Consider the following 19738-nt stretch of genomic DNA (forward strand, 5'->3'; position numbering starts at 1 on the left):
TACCAAGTAAATGGCAGTTGCAATTGCACCTCACTCAAGGGACACAGTAACATGCTAAGCAGGTTATTTTACTTTGTTCCAAAATAATTTACAGATTTGTAGATTAACAGAGTTGGAAGGTCATCTAGTCCAACCCCCTACCTAAGCAGGAGACCCTACAGTGGGCCTACACCATTTCTGATAGAGGACAGTCCAGTCTCTTCCTGAAAGCCTCCAGGGATGAAGCTCCCACAACTTCCAAAGGCAACTTCTGTTCCATGGGTTGATGGTTCTCACTGTTGGAAAATTTCTCCTTATTTCCATGTTGAATCTCTCCTTGTTCAGTTTCCATCCATTATTCCTTGTCTGGCCTTCGGGTCTTTACTCCCTCCTCTCTGTAGCAGTCCCTCAAATATTGGAAGTCTCCCTGGCCCTTCTCTTCACTAGACTAGCCATGCCCAGTTCCTGCAATTGTTCATGTGTTTTAGCCTCCAGTCCTCTCATCATCCTGGTTGCTCTTCTCTGCACTCTTTCTAGAGTCTCAACATCTTTTTTACATCGTGGAGACCAAAATTGGATGCAGGATTCTAGGTGTGGTCTTCCTAGGGCTTTATAACTATTAGAACCTCACTTGATCTTGATTGTAACCCTGTTAATGCAATTTAGGATTGCATTGGCTTTTGGGGGCTTTTTTTTTAAAGAGAACAAAATAGAATTGTAAATTCTACTGCAATTATAAATTTTGCAGTACCAAAAACAGACTCCTGGGTATGGAAGTAATTACAGTCAATTTTGAAGTAGCAAATTAAACCAAGGCCCTCTGGAACTACCCAGATGATATAGGCAGCACACAAATCTAATAATGAATAAATAGATAATTTAAAAAAACTTATTTTGTCCAGCTGGGCCTCTTCCATCATACAGAGCCAATTCAGAGGGAGAATGGAGGATTTTCTTTTAGCGAATCTGCCATCATCTATCCTCCCTTTTTCCCCTAAGTTCAAGCACCATATATTCAAGGCTTCTCAGATAGATGAATTCCAGATTTCTGGAATATAATTTAGCAGCATATTCACATTTTTAAAACTCAATTTCCTCCCCCAACATTAGTTCACCTCTAACCATGCGAGAATTTCCATTGGGCTTGACCAAACCAAACACATGGAAAGTCTGTTCAAATTTGTTACCTTGCCAGTTTAAGAATAACTGTTAAACTATTTTTAAATAGCTGTTGAGGAATGCAGCCACTTCCAGAAATCTTTTTCGGTAGGACTAACTTGGCTTTAGAATAATGAGCAACATTTAGTATTTCTTAAAATCCAATGCTACATGATTTAGCAATCATTTGTGTATTCTAAATGCATGGTTATCCAATTTAATAACAATGGTTGCAGTATTACCTAATTATCCCACTTTCAATCTTTCAAACTTTAATTTCCTTAAGTAAACTTGTTGCTTTAAATTTCAGAGTTCCTACAGTACTTGGATCAAAGGACTTGCTATGCTTTTAGAGCTGCCCAATAGCAATTTTTAAGTTGGGTTTGCAGTGGGCACACACGTTCAGGATTTTCATATAGTACAAATTAAAACACTATTTTTGTATGAAAAACGTGGCTTTAGAAAACTGTTGGAAAGAAAAATCCATCTGGTTCAGTTCCAAGCGGGGAGAAAGACATTGGAAACAACATGGAGGCTGGAGGCTGAGTGGAAAAGAAAGTCCATTTATTAGTGAACAGAACCACCAGGGTTTGTGGTTCTGGGTGAGCTGAACCGTTAGATAAGTGCCAGGATTTTTATACAGGTTCTGAAATGCTGCAATTTTTGTTGTGCAATGAAAGGGTGTTAGGCAATTCCTATTGTAGCTAATGGCTTTGCTCCTGTGCTGGACCTTGGGTGAGGGGCTGCTGTACTAATCCCACCATTCTCCTTCTGTTAGCTGTCAAACTTTGCTGCAAGGAGTTTCAAAATAGCCTGCCTTGCATCAACTTCTGCCTGCAGCATTTGCTTTGCGTATGAATAAGAGCCATCTAGATAGTTGGCTTCCTTTTTTCAATAAGCTCTTTATCTCCTTAAGTGCTGGCATCTGCTGTGGGCTATTAAGAAAGACTGGGGCGTGCTTTCTGCCTCTAAAAGCACGTTTCTCCATTTCTCCTTTAGGGAAATATAATAGTCTGCCTTTTTAAATATATATTTTTTATATTTCCCAAAATATTTCATTCAGGGGAGGGCGGGGGCTTCCCACAAAACAAATCCTAGGCATGTGTTCTGTTAAAAAAAACTTATCAATTAAAATATTTAATCGGGCAAAGCCCACAAAGTATATAATTTTTTAAGTCCTTTTCCTTTCCATTGCATTTAACCTTCCTCACAAATTTGTATTTTCTATCATTTCTTGATAATACAGGCTGGGTCAAGCAATATGAAATCATTCATTCCCTCTAAACAAGCTGTATTCCTAGCAATAACTGCCAGTACCAATAGCTCCTATTTTATTCCGTTACAGTTTTTAATAGCACAGTATTGGCAGTAGAGTCCTTTTGCATTCTATAATCTCCCAGGACTTGAAATGGATGCTGCACATTAGAACCATCATTAAAAAGGAAAATAATGTTTTTCCTGCGTCAACTCAGAAAGTTCAGACTGCCCAAGGAGCTGCTGCTAACAGTTCTACAGAGGAATTATTGAGTCTCTCTTCTGCACCTCCATAACTGTCTGGTTTGGCTCTGCAACCAAACAGGTCAAACACAGACTTCAGAGGATAAATTAGAACTGCAGAAAAACAAGCAACCAGCCTGCCTTCCATTGAGGACCAGTGTACTGCATGAATTAGAAAGAGGGCTGTGAAAATATCTACAGAAACCTCACATCCCGGACACGATCTATTTCCACTTAGTGCGCTGCTATAGGGCATTGCACCCCAAAACAACTAGACACAAGGACAGTCCCGTCCCCCCAATGCCATCACTCTGCTAAACACTTTATTCCTACCGCACTGTCTCATTTCTCATCTTTCCTAGCTTCCTATTGTTTTCTTACGGTTTATCAATCTTTGTTTGTAGCTTATGATTAATGCTTGTAATTATGATTTATGATCTATGACATATTGCTTGTAGGTTGTATACACACTGTGAGTTTATGCACCGGAGAGAAATTCCTTGTGTCCAATCATACTTGGCTAATAAAAAATTGTATTGTTCTGTTATACTCTGCTCTGTTTTGCTCTCCTCTATTCCATTCTATTCTTCACAAATGTTTGGACCGCTTGGGGCGGGGGCGGGGGATTTAATATATACAGTAGAACCTGTGGTCATGACCATAATTCATTCCATAACTTTGGTCGCAACCTGATTTGGTCGTCACCTGAACCTAATTTTGGAAATTTGGCGCTTAAAAAAAAATGGGCACGGAAGGGGAAATCGCTCATAGGAAAAAAAAAACTGTGCATTTTTTGGTTGGAACCAGATTTGGTCGTGGTCAGAAGGGTTGGTGACCAGAGGTTCTACTGTATTTGGTTCCGAATAGCTGAAGGCCAGGGGGTTGGGGACCCTTGTTCTAGAGCAGGGGTGTCCAAACTTGGAAACTTTAAGACTTGTGGACTTCAACTCCCCAAATTCTGGGAGTTGAAGTCCACAAGTCTTAAAGTTTCCAAGTTTGGACACCCCTGTTCTAGAGGATGATTTGTGCAATTCCCAGGGGCCTTTTCACCATTCAACACCACCACTAAACAAGCTGGATAGGGTGACCCAAGCAGGGTCCGTTTTGGAAGGCAACTGCAGAGTTCACAGCCAAAGGGGAATTTCTAACGCCTCTCTCATCACATTGGGGAAATTTTGTGCTTTTCTGATTTAAGGCTTTCCTCTTGAGTTGGGCTTACTGATGCTGCTTTAGCATGTTTTGATGCTGCTGGGAGACTTTGGTTTTAGAGCTTCATTCCAAGCACGTGCGCGCAAGGCGGGCGGATAAGCCGCCTTAACAAATCTTGATGTTGAAGCGTGGCAGAGTCAAATTAACTAAATAAAGAGCTGTGGTGGCACAGAATGCAGGATTGCAGGCTAATTCTGCCCGGCAGCCTGGAGTTCCAAGGTTGACTCATCCTTCCATCCTTCCGAGGTGGGTAAAATGAGGACCCATATTGTTGGGGGCAAGAGGCTGACTCTGTAAACCACTTAGAGAGGGCTGTAAAACACGGTAACGCAGTATGCAAGTCAAAGTGCTATTGCTATTGTGCTTCCTTTTCTTCCTTCCTTCTTTCCTTCCACCTACCCACCACCCATTCATTCATGATATGCAGTGGTTAGAATGCAGTATTGTAGGCTAACTTTGCCCACTGTCAGCAGTTTGATCCTGAGGGTGACTCAGCCTTCCATCCTTCTGAGGCAGGTAAAATGAGGGCCCAGATTCTTGGGAGGCAAGAGGCTGACTCTGTAAACAGCTTAGAGAGGGGGCTGCAAAGTACTGTGAAGTGGCATATAAGTATAAATGTTATTGGTAAATGTATGGGAGCAATTTAAAAAAAAAACCTTTTCCGTAATCATAAAAATTAAATTCTAGAAACACTCCCATTCACAGGCCTCCTTGTTCCCTCTCCCAAAGCTTCCTTCCCCAAGACGAAAACCTTGGAGACTTGGCAGTGGGCTTGAGCCGGGGGCTGCAGCTGTACGACAGAGTCCCTTTCTTGCTTGGGCTGAATGTTGACTGTAGCTTCTGTAATTCCACACCCCTTCCCCAGCTGCTATGTGATTTCCACTTTTTAATATATGTTTTTATCCTTTTGAACACTGTTAGCCACCCACGATCTTGTGTTTGAGATAGAAGTCTACTGAATAAATAAATGGTGTTTATTGCCTTTTCGCAGCCTGTATTCCCTATATTACAATTTCCAAATATCAACCTGTAGATATTTTGGAAATTCCTCAAACGTTATTAAAAAACCAACCAACCCCAGGACCTCTGTTCTAAGAAAGACCAAAAACCAAACTCGATCTGAGCTCCTTTGAGGGGTGTCAGCAAGAAAGCCCCTGGGCCTGCCCAGCCCCCCAGCCTTGTTCTGCTCTCTCGTGGGGCAAACCTCTGAAATAAAAACCACCCACCCGTCCTCCGTTTTTCCACAAGGCCCTCGAGGAGGGTGAATGCTAGGCATGGTGGGAGACAGTCCTGTGCCCCTCCAAGAGGGAACCGTTATCTGGGCTGCATTTCCCTTTGCTGCAACTTCCGAATGAGCTCCAGCATATTCATTTGGAGCGTCAATTCCTGGGAGAGAAACAAGAGTTTATGTTTAACTTAGGAATATAAAAGCCGGCCAACTTCTTCCAACCACCCACCCGTCAGCAAAAGGTCTTGCAAGAAGCAAGGGCAAAGCCAACCCACTTTCACATCCTGCCTATAAACAATAGTTTTGAACTGTGATGCTGAGCCATATTTGCTGGCATGGCAGCCCTTGGCTCCGGGACGCATGCGTGCACCGACCAGGTGATCTTTGGCCTTCCGGAGGGCCAGGGGAGGGAGTCCATTTTTGCCCTCCCCAGGCTTCAGGAAAGCCCGAAGAGGGTGAAAAACAGGCCCAACAGGTCAACTGGAATTTCGGAAACCATCCATTTCCGCCTTCTGGAGGCGTCCGGGGGCGCTGGGGAAGGGCGTTTTTGCCCTCCCCAGACGTCAGGAGAGCCTCTGGAGTGTGAAAACGCCCCCCTCCCACATGGGGTAAGTGAGTTGTGCTTGCAACGCGCATACACAAGCAAGTAGGGTGCGTGTGCAGAATTTTGGCACGCCTTTAGAAAAAGGTTAGCCATCGCTGGATTAGAAACTCATCTAGCAGGCCATGAAAGCTTGAAGGGATCGGGAGAGGAGGAGGAGGAGATGGGGGCAGTTAGCATCTCAGAAAGCAGCAGTCCTTGCCTCAGCCCCCCCCCCACTTCTCCCCCAAACATCTCAGTAACAACAACCCCCAGGGGAACTTTAAGCCTCTCCCTGCTGAGGGCCCAAATCCCTGTGTAGATCCAGCCTGCTAGACAGTTTCAAAATGTCTCTCCGGCTCGGACTCTGGATGCAAGAGGTGGCAAGGAGGGAGAGGGGGCAGAGGAAGGCAGGGAGTGTAGTCAATCAATCAGAATCGAATTGGAAGGGACCGGAGGTCTTTAAGCAGGAGACCTTACACCACTGATAGTTCACCTTTTTGTTGTTGGATGCCAAAATTGCGAGGGCGCGCGCACAATAGCGCACGGGGATGCCGGCAAAGCGCCCTCCCCCCATGTACATGCATACACAACCTTCCCATGCTCCCCACCCCACGTGCACTGCCCTACTCGCCTGCAAGCTGAGCTTGGTATTTCCTCTGGGGGCGTGGGGAAGGCCGTTTCCGCCCTCCCCAGGCTCCAGGAAAGCCTCCGGATCGTTTCCAATGGGCCCATTTTTCACCCTCTCCAGGTTCTGGAGGCTTTCCTGAAGGCCAGGGAGGGCGAAAACTGCCTCCCGCCCTGGCCCTCTGCAAGGCCAAACATGCCTATGCCCTGGATCGGATGGCTCGCATGCCAACACATATAGCTGCAGACGTGCCATAGGTTTGCCATCACAGCCGTATACCATTCTGGACAAACGTTTTTCCAATCTCTTCTTAAAAACCTCCAGGGATGAAGCTCCCACAACTTCTGAAGGCAACTTCTGTTCCACTGGTTAATTGTCCTCACTGTTAGGAAGTTTCTCCTCAATTCCAGAGTGGGAAGAACTGCTAGTCTGATAAATGTAATCTGTCTCTGAAGGGGGAGAGGGGGGGGGAAGTGTCTCAGAAAGGGGTCTCCCTAGTTTTCGGGAGAATAGAGGAGAGGGATGAGAGAACCCCATAATCCCTTGCAGGGTGGAGTCTGGGCAAATGAATGGAGCTAGTGAGTGTTTGAATGGCCAGATGCCCTTCCTGTTGCCAGTGCGGAGTTTTGTTTAGCAGATATATTCTCATTGTGCCCAGAGAGAGAAATATCTGCCTCTACCTAGGATCGAACTCACAGCCTCCTGATTGTGAGGCGAGAGCTCCACCTCTAGGCCACCGCAGCACTCCCCTTGGGTGGCTTACAAATAAACATGGATTTCTCCTGCAGGGCCTTCTGTTGCTGCTATGTAAAGAGATTGTGCCCCTCTAAAGGTCCCGTAGAAGATCCCCCATTCTCTCTCTTCCTAGCAGGCTGCTCTGACCCTCTGGTGGGGGTGTTGTTAAGCGATTTCCAAGGGGGCGGGCCACTAGAGCCCCCATTCCTTGATCTCAGGAGGGGGAAGATGGGCCCTTGCATCTCTCCCTGCTATACCCTCTAGGGTGGGCAGCTTTACCCTCCAGAGCAGGGGATCTGCAACCCCCATCTTCCCCCGTCCCCCGCTCTTCTTGTTGGCACGCAACTTTGGGCAAAGCTGTTGTGGTCCGTTGGCGGCCTGCGGAGCTGGCAGCATAGTCGGACAGTGTGGAGGTTGGGGAGGAACATGGGCCAGTCCTGGAGTCTGGGGCAGACGAGGGCTCTGCGTTGGAGGCAGAGAGGGAGCTAGACAGCAGTGAGGCAGAGGAACAGCTGGAGCCTGTTTCCAGTGTGTGCATGCGCAGAGCTGCCAGAAGATAAGAACAACTAAGAAAGCAGGGTTGACTTAGGGGTAGAGCCACACCTTGGAGGTGATTGGCCCCTCCCAGAGGAAACAAAAGAGGAGAGAATGGGGAGGGGGCTTTTGCAGGAAACAATTCGTTCCTTCGGTCGTTTCAAGAGTGGAAAATGCTTTTTGTGACAGTAAGAGACTCTGTGCCAAGCGTTGCCTTGCCCTGCGTTTGGAAACTAGCTATCTGGCAGCTCTCCGAGGGAGATAAGGTTCGTGTGGATAAACATTCCTCTGAAAGACTGATTGCTAAGCCTGGCTGACTGTGAATGAAAGGAATTCACAGCCGTGTAACTAAAAGAGGTTTTGCCAAGACAAAGACTCTGCTGCTTGCTTTCTAAGGAAGCCGAGGGCAAAGGATCCCAGCCTGAACAGACCTGGGGATTGGTGGTGATGTAGAAGCCAGAGACCCCTGCTTTCTCCAAGGTGCTTTGCTGGTCCACCACTTTCTGATCCAGCTCCAGGACTATTTTCTCGTCCATCATCCGCAGCTCCGTATGGATTCGCTGCTCCACCGCCTGAGCAGAGGAGGAACCCCAAAAGGCAAAAGAAGAAGGACCATGAAGAGCAATGGGCGCTTTGAACGATGCTTCAAACCACGGGCCGAGTGGGAAGGGAGCTCTGCATCCCACCGTCACCCCCACCAAGGTTACTCTGACTGTTGCTCCTGCTGCCTTTACCTCCGTCTCTCGCTGCTGAGCAGCCTTCAGAAGGGGCAGGTTGTGCGGCTGGCAGCTTTGCTGGTCTTCCTTGTGTTTGCGGAAGGTCTCCTGCTTCAGGGCTGGTGAGAAAGGAAGGAGGAAAACGGAGTGAGGTCCCCAAAATGCAGCCCACCACCTGCCCAACAGACTCAGCCTCTGCTGGCTACTCCGCTGTGCTCATGGCCCAGCACAGGGAGCTGAAGCTGCTTGCCTTCAAGGACGAGAGAAGAGCTTCTCCGCTGCAGACTTCAGGTCCAAGCCCCCTTCAGTGCAGGAATCTACACAAAGCTTCCCAAACAAGCACCATATTTTTTGGAGTGTAAGACACACCGTATAAGATGCACCAGGATTTTGAAGAGGTAGTTTTTTAAAAAACGTTTTTGCATTCTGCAGGCCTCCCAAACCCTCTGCACGCCCTCATTTTTTGTGAAAAGCAGGGCATGCAGAGAGCTTGAGAGGCTGCAAAATGCTCCTGGGGGCTCCCCCGCCCCCAAAAAACGAGCAAAAAACCAGCACGTTTTTTGCAAGAAAACAAGGCATGCATAGGCTTCGGGAGGTTTGTAGAGGGCTCCTGGTGGCTGGGGGCAAAAATGAGCAAAAAACGGCCCCTTCTTCACTCATTTTTGCCCTCCCCAGCCCCCCAGGACCGCTTTGCAGGCCTCCCAAACCTTCTGCACATCCATTTTTGTGAAGGGGGCGGGGTTTCAGGAGGCCAAAAATGCTGTATTCAGTGTATAAGACACACCCAGATTTTCACCCTCTTTTTTGGGGGGGGGAAAGGTGCGTCTTATACTCCAAAAATATGGTACCTTACACCCTTTGCCTCCCAGGTCATTCATTTCACAGCCCAGCTGTCCTTTCAAAGCCTTTCAAAGGGTCAGTCAGGCTTTGCCTTCATGACACTTATTACACCACATCTTGAGTTAAAGTCCACCCATCTTAACATTGTTATAGTAGAGGAAAAACTGTTCTAGACTCATAAAACATATGTTTTGATCCTGACTTGTGTCTTTTTGAGATCTTTTTGAGATCTGAAGAATACCATTATCTCCTTTTCCCAAAATCTCAACATCTTTTTTTTTAGTACAGGGACCAAAGCTGGTTGCAGTATTCCAGGTGTGTGGTCTTATTAGGGTTTTATAAAGCGGCACTAACACTTCCCATGATCTTGATTCCATGCCTCTGTTTATACAACCCAGGATTGTATTAGCTTTTTTGGCTGCTGCTGCCCACTGCCCACTTTCCCTTCTCCTCTGTTGGGAGATGCAGGAAATGTGGCTTGTGATATTGTGATGCCACAGGAGGAAGTAATCTGCCAGCTCTCACCGCCAGTCCATTCCTTCTCCTGGGGAGGGTTGAGCTTCCAGCCATCTCCTTTCACTCACAAAAAGGGAGAAGGGGAAAACCACAGTTTGGCCAAGGACCCCTGCCCCTTCACTAGTGAGTGCAAAGGCTCAGTGGGCGTGACCTATTTGTGCAAGCAGCTCACTTGCCTCGATGCTCCGTCTGCAGTTTGAGCCGCTGGTTGTAGAGGTTTCGCTCCGTCAGGTGCTGGATGTCCAGCAGGCCCTGCACAATCTCAAAGACGGTTCCGTCAAGGAGGGCCAAGGCCAGGTCGCTGAGGATGGTGTAGGACAGCCTCTGTTGAGAAGAACTGGGGGAGGAAAGGTTTTTGTCATCAAGACTGCGCTAAGCGGGAGGGCAATTGCATCTCAACCACAAAAACTCAACCACGGAAACTCAACCATAGAAACTCAACCACGGAAACCTAACCATGGAAACTCAACCATGGAAACTCAACCACGAAAACTCAACCACAGAAACAACCATGAAAACTCAACCACGGAAACTCAACCATGAAAACTCAACTACGAAAACTCAGCCACGGAAACTCAACCATGGAAACTCAACCACAAAAATTCAACCACAGAAACTCAATCATGAGAACTCAACCACAGAAACTCAACCACGAAAACTCAACCACAGAAACAACCATGAAAACTCAACCACGGAAACTCAACCATGAAAACTCAACTACGAAAACTCAGCCACGGAAACTCAACCACAAAAATTCAACCACAGAAACTCAATCATGAGAACTCAACCACAGAAACTCAATCATGAGAACTCAACCACAGAAACTCAACCATGAAAACGCACCACAGAAACTCAATCATGAGAACTCAACCATGAGAACTCAACCACAGAAACTCAACCACGGAAACTCAACCATGGAAACCAGTGGTTTGTTGCAGGCGGTACGCCCCAGTACAGGCGTACCAGTGCCTACCTGGAGCACCGGGTACCGTTCCGGTACAGTGCTCCAGAGGGCCCACCCGCCCGCCTGAGCTCCTTACCTGTATTTGAGCTCTTTGGTGCTTCTGCGCACACGCCAGAGCACACGGCGTCTGCGCGATGCTTCTCCGAGCAGCTGGAGCGCTGCGGAAGCTCGCAGAGGCATCGGAAGAGGTAAGGAAGTAATGTGTGCACTGCGCGCGCATGCTGTGCGCATTCAAATGGTTTCCATCAGTGCTGGGTTCTGGATCCCATTGCAACCATCCGGAACCCACCACTGATGGAAACTCAACCACAGAAGCTCAACCATGGAAACCATGAAAAGAGGCCAGTAAATTGGCCACTTTCTCCCAAGCGCAAGGCTGCTTGCTTGCCTTTAAGGACTGCAACAGGAGTTTGGATGCACCTGGATCAAATCCCTTGTTGGCTCAAAAATGTTGAAAGCTCCTTGTCAGCTGGGTTTCCACAAGCAAGTTTTCACCCAAGTCCAACAGAGCCCGCGGCTGTGTGCATGCACAAAAATACACTGTACCCCTGCAAACAGAGTACAGCCTGGGGGAGGCTTCTGCACTTAGCCTCCCACTGCCATTTTGTATTGGGCTGAAGCCTGCTCCTCCCAGCTCTTATTTGCAAGCCTTCACACCCTTTAAAGAGAATGGAATAAAGGAATAACTGAATAACTGAATGGGAAGGAACCTTGGAGGTCTTCTAGTCCAACCCCCTGCTCAAGCAGGAGACCCTCTTGTCGGTGATGCACACAAGCAGATTGATCCCCCTAGGCTAGTTCTCATTCTTCACCGCATGCAGTTTTATCTGCCCTCCGTATTCCATCTCCACTGTCATTTCTCCCCTGCTTTATGGCTCCTTCCTCTTGGACGGGGAAAACAGAAGGAACTTTGCTGACTAAATAAGGTGACGGAGGCATATGCGCAAGACAGAGACTTCAAAGTGGGAGAAGAAAGTAAAACATTTAAAAGGTTTTCCCACCGTTCATCAGAAAACAATACAGAGTATATATTGTAATGGGTCTAAATGGGACAGGCTGAATAACATTGGTTTAAAATCTATTGGTCTTTCTAGACAATGGACAGGATTGAAAGTTTGTCAACACTGTGCCACTAAAATCAGTGAGATCTGTTAGACTCAGTTCTTGTTGGCCAATGAGACAAATAGGGGCCAGTAGATTAAACCATATGAAGAACGGCTGCAGGATTTGGGTATGGCCAGTCTAGAGAAAAGAAGGACTAGGGGGGACATGATAGCAGCATTAAAGTATTTGAGGGGCTGCCACAAAGAAAAGGGGCTCAAATTATTCTCCAAAGCACCTGAAGGCAGAACAAGAAGCAATGGTTGGAAATTAATCAAAGAGAGAAGCAACCTGGAATTAAGGAGAAACTTCCTAACAGTAAGGACAATTAATCAGTGGAACAGAAGTTGCCTCCAGAAATCATGGGCACTCCATCACTGGAGCTTTTTAAGAAGAAACTGGGCAGTCGCTTGTCTGAAATGTATAGGTTCTCCTACTTGAGCAGGGAGCTGGACTAGAAGACCTCCAAGGTCCCTTCCAGCTCTATTCCTGTTCCTGTTCCTGTTCTAAATCTATTTCAAGGTCTTCCCTAAACAGTTAAGTCTGCTTCCAACCCCTGACCTTAGAAAGCAAACAGAAGACCATTGAGCTGCTCAGGGGAGTTTAGGAGAGCTTTTATAACAAGAGGCGTCCAAATCCACATCCAAAGTGCTAATTGTTAGGGATGTATCCCAAGGCTTGGCTTGGCAACGTATATAAGCTATGATTACTTTACTGTTACTTTAAATGCTTAAGAGATGTAATTGGTTTGTTACCTCAAGCAGTCATAAGAGGGAGCCAGAATGGCTGTTAGCTCTCTGTTTTGTTAGACGCTGGTCAATGTATTGTGAGGTATTGTGATTTGCTACTGTTAGCTATATTTTGTGTGCTAGACTGACTATTTTGATAACTGAATTACTGAACCGTGTATGACTTGGATTCTGAATACCTCTATATTTCTACACAGTAAACTACTATATTTTTATACTATTCAGTGTCTCTGTATGCTGGTTTGTGCGTGTTATTCCATATCACTCTCATTACGCTTCTCTGCATACTCGCTCTCCTAACGGGGAGCTTGATTACTTAACACTAATGGCTACCTTGCAAAAAATGACAAGTAGGCAAGTTTAGTGATGGGTTTGGTAGCTTCCTAGAGACCTTTGTGTGGCAAGGGGGATAGGTCACAAAGGTGGAGGAGCAGGTGCACCCTGATAGGAGGAGGCTGGTCATCTCCTTGGGAATTCTGATGGCTTTATGACCTCATTCCTGCAGGCTAAAAGTGTCAGTTACTGTCAGTTATCAGAGTGAAGGTGCCTTCCTGGAGATAAGCAACCTTTAAATGGGGCTAATGGACTCTGGGGAAGCTTCCCTCCTTCTGTTACCTGCCCTCAGAGGGGTGAGTGAGGGTGAGAGTTTGGGTTGGATTTAGGATGGGGGGTGAGGGCGAGAGGGTGAGGGACAGGCTGAAGGGGAGGGTGAGAGGGTCAGAATCAGGGTAGGTGAGTGGGGGAAAGAGAAGGTTAAAAAGAGGATGGGGAGGCGAGGAGGAAAGGAAGATGGGGAAGGGGAGACAAAGGGGGCGAAGAGCTTTTCTGGAAAAGGGGGCGTTAGGCCTTCCAAAAGTTTATCATTTAAACAAACATAATCATACTTTTTCAACTTCTAACATTTGTGTATACATAGTAATCTCAATATGTTCTATTATATTCCAGTATATATAATATTATTTTCCCAATTTCTACTTTTTTCTAACACTTTTTAGAGTGAGCACCATGCTAAAAAATATTCTATGTCTCTCCATCATCTCTTGCCCTTTTAAGTATGATTTATGTATATTTCAATAATATTATCGTCACAATTGTATGCAAAATATATTGACCCAGACAAATACACTGTCCACGAAACAATTGAATGTTAAAGAAAGAAATATATATATATACACAAATACATATATATATGTTTATATCCCAGTAAGGGTATGGCTAGCTGATGAGAGCTAATTAGCTCGAAATAGATTTATACTAGTCTCCCTTTATTTATTTATCAGTACAAATATAACACACACACAAACACACACACACACACACACGTATATATGTTATATTTGTACTGATAAATAAATAAAGGGAGACTAGTATACATCTATTTCGAGCTAATTAGCTCTCATCAGCTAGCCATACCCTTACCTTACATATATATATATATATATGCTGGTTTTGTTGTATTTGGGTCTTTTCCCGTGTAAGGTATGTATGTATGTATGTATGTATGTATGTATGTATGTATGTATGTATGTATGTATGTATGATGTATGTATGTATGTGTGTATTTGTGTTACAACCCCTGGTATGCCTAAATATGGGAGGAAGGTCACTACTCCCTCTTTCTGTCCTTCGGCTCATCACAGAAGACCATGCAGGCAGAAAACCATATTTTTATTTTTAATGTTGCCTTTTTATATTTGTGTTGTATATATATATATATTTGTGCTGACATACCAGGGGTTGTAACACAAATACATATATATATGTATATATACATATCCCAGTAAGGGTATGGCTAGCTGATGAGAGCTAATTAGCTCGAAATAGATCTATACTAGTCTCCCTTTATTTATCAGTACAAATATAACACACACACACACACACACACACACACACATATGCTGGTTTTGTTGTATTCGGGTCTTTTCCCGTGTAAGGTATATATATGTATGTATGTATGTATGTATGTATGTATGTATGATGTATGTATGTATGTATGATGTATGTATGTATTTGTGTTACAACCCCTGGTATGCCCAAATATGAGAGGGAGCTCACTACTCCCCCTTTCTGTCCTTCGGCTTACTACAGAAGACCATCCAGGCAGAAAACCATATTTTTATTTTTAATGTTGCCTTTGCTATGTTTGTGTTGTATTTGTGCTGATAAATAAATAAAGGGAGACTAGTATAGATCTATTTCAAGCTATTTAGCTCTCATCAGCTAGCCATACCCTTACTGGGATTTTGTATGTATGTATGTATGTATGTATGTATGTATGTATGTATGTATGTATGTATATGTGTGTATATGTGTATATATATATATGTATGCATATATACACACACATACATATACATATATATAATTTTATTTATAATTGTTTCTCTTATATATATATGTGTGTGTGTATACACACACACACACACACACACACAAATATATACACATACACACATACTTATACGCATACACACACATATATAAAAGCTGACCTTCCTTAAATTTGCTTCCCCCCTTTCGGAGCCCTGAATGCCAACGGCTGATCTCCAAAAGGGCATGAAACCCCCCCACCCCATGATGCGCCCCCCCCAAACCAAGCCCCCCCCTTGTGACTTCCGGGTGTGTCCCTCTGCCCCCTCCCTCGGACGTTGCGGGGGAACCCCGGCGGTGTGGGGGGGAGGGGGCTGGACCCGGCTGCCCTGCGGGAAGCCCCTTCCTCCTCCTCCTCCTCCTGCGCCCCCCGCCCCACCTGGGCAGCTCCTTCACCAGCGCCTGCAGCTCCGAGAGCAGCTGGTAGTGCCGCGCCTGCTGCCGAGTCGGACGGTCGATGACCAAGCCGCCCCCTCCTCCTCTTCCTCCTCCTCCGGCAGGGGTCCCGCCCGCCTCGCCCTCCGGGAAGACGAAGCGCTCCATGGGCGGCGGGGGCGGGGAGGAGCGCGGCGGCGGCTTCTCGCGGGAGCCTGCAGACGCCCCTCCCCTCGCCCCTCCCCCTCCGCGGAGCCAAAAGGGGAGGGGTCTTCCTCCGCTTTGCGGGGCGCCCCGAGAAAGACCCTTCCTCTCCCCCCGGGGGCTTCCTTCCCTTGCCTCGGCTGCTGCCCCTCCGGCGCCCGTTTCGCTCCTCTCTGCCGGCGTCCAGCCTGCGCTTCGCTGGATGCCACCTGGATCTGCTGCAGGCATCGCGCATCCCCGTCCCGGGCTCGGATTCCCTTGCGGTGGCTTACAAGGATGCAAAATCCCGTCGCCGCCCCCTCCTCCCCCAACCCCAGCCTCCTGCTCGGAAGAGCTTATTTTATTTTATTTCTAATTCTTGGTCAAGCATGTTAAAAGACAACCGGTATAAGGATAAACATAAATAGGAACACGGGAAATGGGTGCGAATCAATGGGGACAGGGACGGTTGGCTTATGCACGCCCCTTGCAGACATCTTAGGAATGGGGTGAGGTCAATAGTAGGCAGTCTAACGCAGGGGTGTGCAAACTTGGGAACTTTAAGACTTGTGGACTTCAACTCCCAGCATTCTCCAGCCAGCATAGCTTACTGTCTTGTAATCCCCTCCTCTGCAATCTCTCCACTTAGATCAGAGGTCATCAAACTTGGGAACTTTAAGACTTGTGGACTTCCAACTCCCAGAATTCCCCAGCCAGCCAGCCAGGGAATTCTGGGAGTTGAAGTCCACAAGTCTTAAAAGTTCCCAAGTTTGGAAACTGTCCCAGAAGCTTTTCTAGATAATAAATGCTAAATTTCAATTTTGGACTTAACAGCCACAATGGAAACACAAAATGTCATGTTGGGAAGCGAGATAGTTGTTAAAGTGGTTAAGAGTGCAGTGCTGCAGGCTACTTCAGCTGCCTGCCAGCTGCCTGCAATTTGGCAGTTCAAATCTTACCAGGCTCAAGGTTGACTCATCCTTCCCTCCTTCCAAGGTGGGTAAAATGAGGACCCAGATTGTTGAGGGCAATGGGTTGACTCTGTAAACCGCTTAGAGAGGGCTTTAAAAAGCACTGGTATATACCATATTTTCAAGACTATAAGATGCACCGGAGTATAAAATGCACCAAGATTTGGAAGAGGTAAAAATTTTTTAAAAGGCTTTTGCCCTCCCCAGCCCTTAGGAGCACTTTGCAGGCCTCCCAAACCCTCTGCACATTTTTTTGGGGTGTGTGTGAAAAACAGGGAATGCAGAGCTTTTGGGAGGCCTGCAAAGTGCTCCAGGAGGCCCGGGGAAGGCAAAAATGTGACGTGTGGTTTTTTTCCCCATAAAAACGGGCCTGGTTTATTTTGCAAAAACAGGGTGTGCAGAGGGTTTGGGAGGCCTACGGAATGCTCCTAGGGGCTGGGGAGGGCAAGAACACCCCCATTTTTGTGAAAAATGGGCCTGTTTTCACTCGTTTTTGCCCTCCCCAGCCCCCAGGAGCAATCTACAGGCCTCCCAAACCCTCTGTGCGTCCATTTTTCCAGGGCAGGGTTTCGGGATGCCAAAAATGCTGTATTCAGTGTGTAATATGCACCAAGATTTTCACCTCTTTGGGGTGGGTGTGGGGAAGGTGCGTCGTATACTCCGAAAAATACAGTAAGTGCTATTGAAAGTGCTATTGCAATTCTCCCAGCAACTTAACCAGCCAGAGGAAGCTGCCGCCTTCTCCCTGGCATTTCTGCTCATTTACCGCAGTTTGAGGTCAAGAGCTGGAGATAAGTTCTTCTTCCCAAGTCATATCATGTCAGTGTTGTGCCCAAACGCCTGCTCTTTCCTTTTCCAAAAAGAAATGCAAAGGTTTTAATGACATTTAAATCATCCAGAGAACGTTGGCTATGGCAGATTAGAAGCACACTGGTGTCAATAAAAGTGAGGGTAGGTAAGAGCCAGTTTTTCTGGATGTCTTTTGGTGATTATGCACTACAGGAAAATCCGTCTCGTTAATTGTTTATCGTTGGACTGGTTTTTAAATTATATTGTTCCTCGTCCAAAAAGTGCTTTTCTAAAGGTAACTGGAGTTCCTTTGTTTGTTTGTTTTTCCCCTTGAAGACATTTCGCTTCTCATCCAAGAAGCATCTTCAGTTCTCACTTCTTCAGAACTGAAAAAGCTTCTTGGATGAGAAGCGAAATGTCTTCAAGGGGAAAAAAACCAGGCAACGTCCAGTTGCCTTTTGAAAAGCTCCTGACCCTGAATTTCCATGGACGTATATCATTCCTTGTATTGTGGTTTGATTTTATGCAGCCACGTTGGTGCAGTGGTTAGAGTGCAGTACTGCAGGCTACTTCTGCTGACTGCCGTCTGCCTACAATTTGGCAGTTCGAACCTCACCAGGCTCAAGGTTGACTCAGCCTTCCATCCTTCCGAGTTGGGTAAAATGAGGACCCGGATTGTTGGGGGCAAGAGGCTGACTATTGGGGGCAATTGGCTGTAAAGCACTTGAAGCGGTATACAAGTGCTAAGTGCTATATGGAGTTCCCATTTTTGGCCTGGCATCGCCAGTATCGTTCAATTTACAGAAGCTCCATAGGGTTGCCTAAATTCACAACAGATTCCTTTCCTTAAACACCCAGCTGCCCATTGGCCGAGGAGCTGCAGTGTCCTTTGCCAGCTGAAAAGCCCAACGACACTGACACCTGTACTTTAACAGGAAGGCGGGGGGGCACTTTCTGCCACAAACCATGATTAAGAGAGACGCGTGTCTGCAAAATGGTCTGCGGCATATTTCAAAACTCTGATCAATGTCGCCTATAAAAAGAGAAGGAGCACAGGGAGTTGGTCAAAAAAGTCAAGATGGAGTCCACAGCTATGCAGTCAAACTTTTTATGTATGGCTGTAATCTTGTTTTATTAATTCCCCACTTCGATGCCTTCCCTCAATGTTCCTGAAACAGAGACATCATAGGAGAGAGAGGGGGGGGAGAGAGGAGAGAGAGATAGAGATTGAGAGATGATAGATTGAATAGACTAAGACAGGGGTGTCCAAACTTGGCAACTTTAAGACTTGTGGACTTCAACTCCCAGAATTCTGGGAGTTGAAGTCCACAAGTCTTAAAGTTGCCAAGTTTGGACACCCCTGGACTAAGAAGACCTCTTCCAGGTCTTCTTCCTGGAAGGGTTAGGGTTAGGACTAGACATATACATATTCCTGCAACTGTTCTTCATATATCAATCAGAATAGAGCTGGAAGGGACCTTGGAGGTTTTCTAGTCCAACCCCCTGCTCAGGCAAGAAAACGTATACCCGTGATGATGAACCTTTGGTATGCATGCCAGAGGTGGCACCCAGATCCCTCTCTGTGGGCATGTGCGCTGTCCCCAGCTGTTTTTCTGGTTTCCAGCACAAGCCGGCTAGCTGGTCTTTGCAGGTGCCGGAATGCTGGAAAACGGTAAAAAAACAGGCTGTTTTTCGGGCCATTTCTGGACCGTTTTTTGGGCTGAAAACGCCCCCCAAAACAGGCATGTGCACACCAGCCAGCTGATCTTTGGGGCTCCAGTGCGCACACATGCATGTTTGGGCACTTGGTGCCGAAAAGGTTCGCCATCATTGCCCCTATACCATTCCAGAGAAATTGTTGTCCTCTCTCTTCTTAACACTCTCCAGTGTTGGCGCATTCACAACTCCTGGAGGCAAGTGGTTCCACTGGTTAATTGTTCTGTCAGGAAATTTATTAGTTCTAGGATTCTTCTCTCCTTGATTAGTTTCCATCCATTGTTTGTTGTCCTGCCCTCTGATGCTTTTTGAGAATAATTTGATGGCCTCCTCTTTGTGGCAACCCCTCATATACTGGAATACACGTCCCCCCTGGTCCTTCTTTTCTCTAAACATACCTAGTTCCTGCAACTGTTCTTCATGTTTTAGTCTCCAGGCCGTCAATCATCCTAGTTGCTCCTCTCTGCACTTTTTCCAAACTCTCAACACCCTTTTTTCTAATGTGGTGACCAAAACTGGATGCAGCATTTCAGGTATGGCCTTAAGGTGGCTTTATCCAAGCTGGAAACACTTTTAGGGTGGGGAGAACCTTAGTTGCTCTTTGAAATTTCCCATAATCTCCTAGCACAAGGTTCTTTTGGAGAATTACAGGAAATTAATGGGCCAGCAACCAACCTACCCACAAGCCATAGTTAGCTTTCCCCAGTGAGGTGTCTTCCAGATGTATTGTCCTGATAAGAATAGCAATTTTGGGGATAATTCTGGAGGACAGCAGAAGGCAGAAGACAGCAGGAGAACTGGACTGAAGAGACCTACAGTAGTGGCCAAAATTGTGGAAACCTTTTGGGAAAAGTGTATTTTTGAGGTTTGATGGCTCACCACTTCTTTTGGAGTAGTACC

The 19738-nt window shown here is 46.4% G+C and overlaps 1 protein-coding gene across 1 annotated transcript; it reads right to left on the reverse strand.

The window, feature by feature from the left end:
• Positions 1-4803: 4803 nt before the first annotated feature.
• On the reverse strand, positions 4804-15369 carry DGCR6 (DiGeorge syndrome critical region gene 6). Its single transcript, XM_081966557.1, has 5 exons — positions 15184-15369; positions 9797-9957; positions 8283-8383; positions 7980-8120; positions 4804-5229 (listed from the first exon to the last, which is right to left on the reverse strand). The coding sequence occupies exons 1-5, from the start codon at positions 15345-15347 to the stop codon at positions 5158-5160; spliced, it is 639 nt and encodes a 212-aa protein (XP_081822683.1). The 5' UTR covers positions 15348-15369; the 3' UTR covers positions 4804-5157.
• Positions 15370-19738: the final 4369 nt, after the last annotated feature.

The sequence above is a fragment of the Natrix helvetica genome (assembly GCF_964273705.1).
Source record: "Natrix helvetica genome assembly, chromosome: 14".
Taxonomy (NCBI): domain Eukaryota; kingdom Metazoa; phylum Chordata; class Lepidosauria; order Squamata; family Natricidae; genus Natrix; species Natrix helvetica.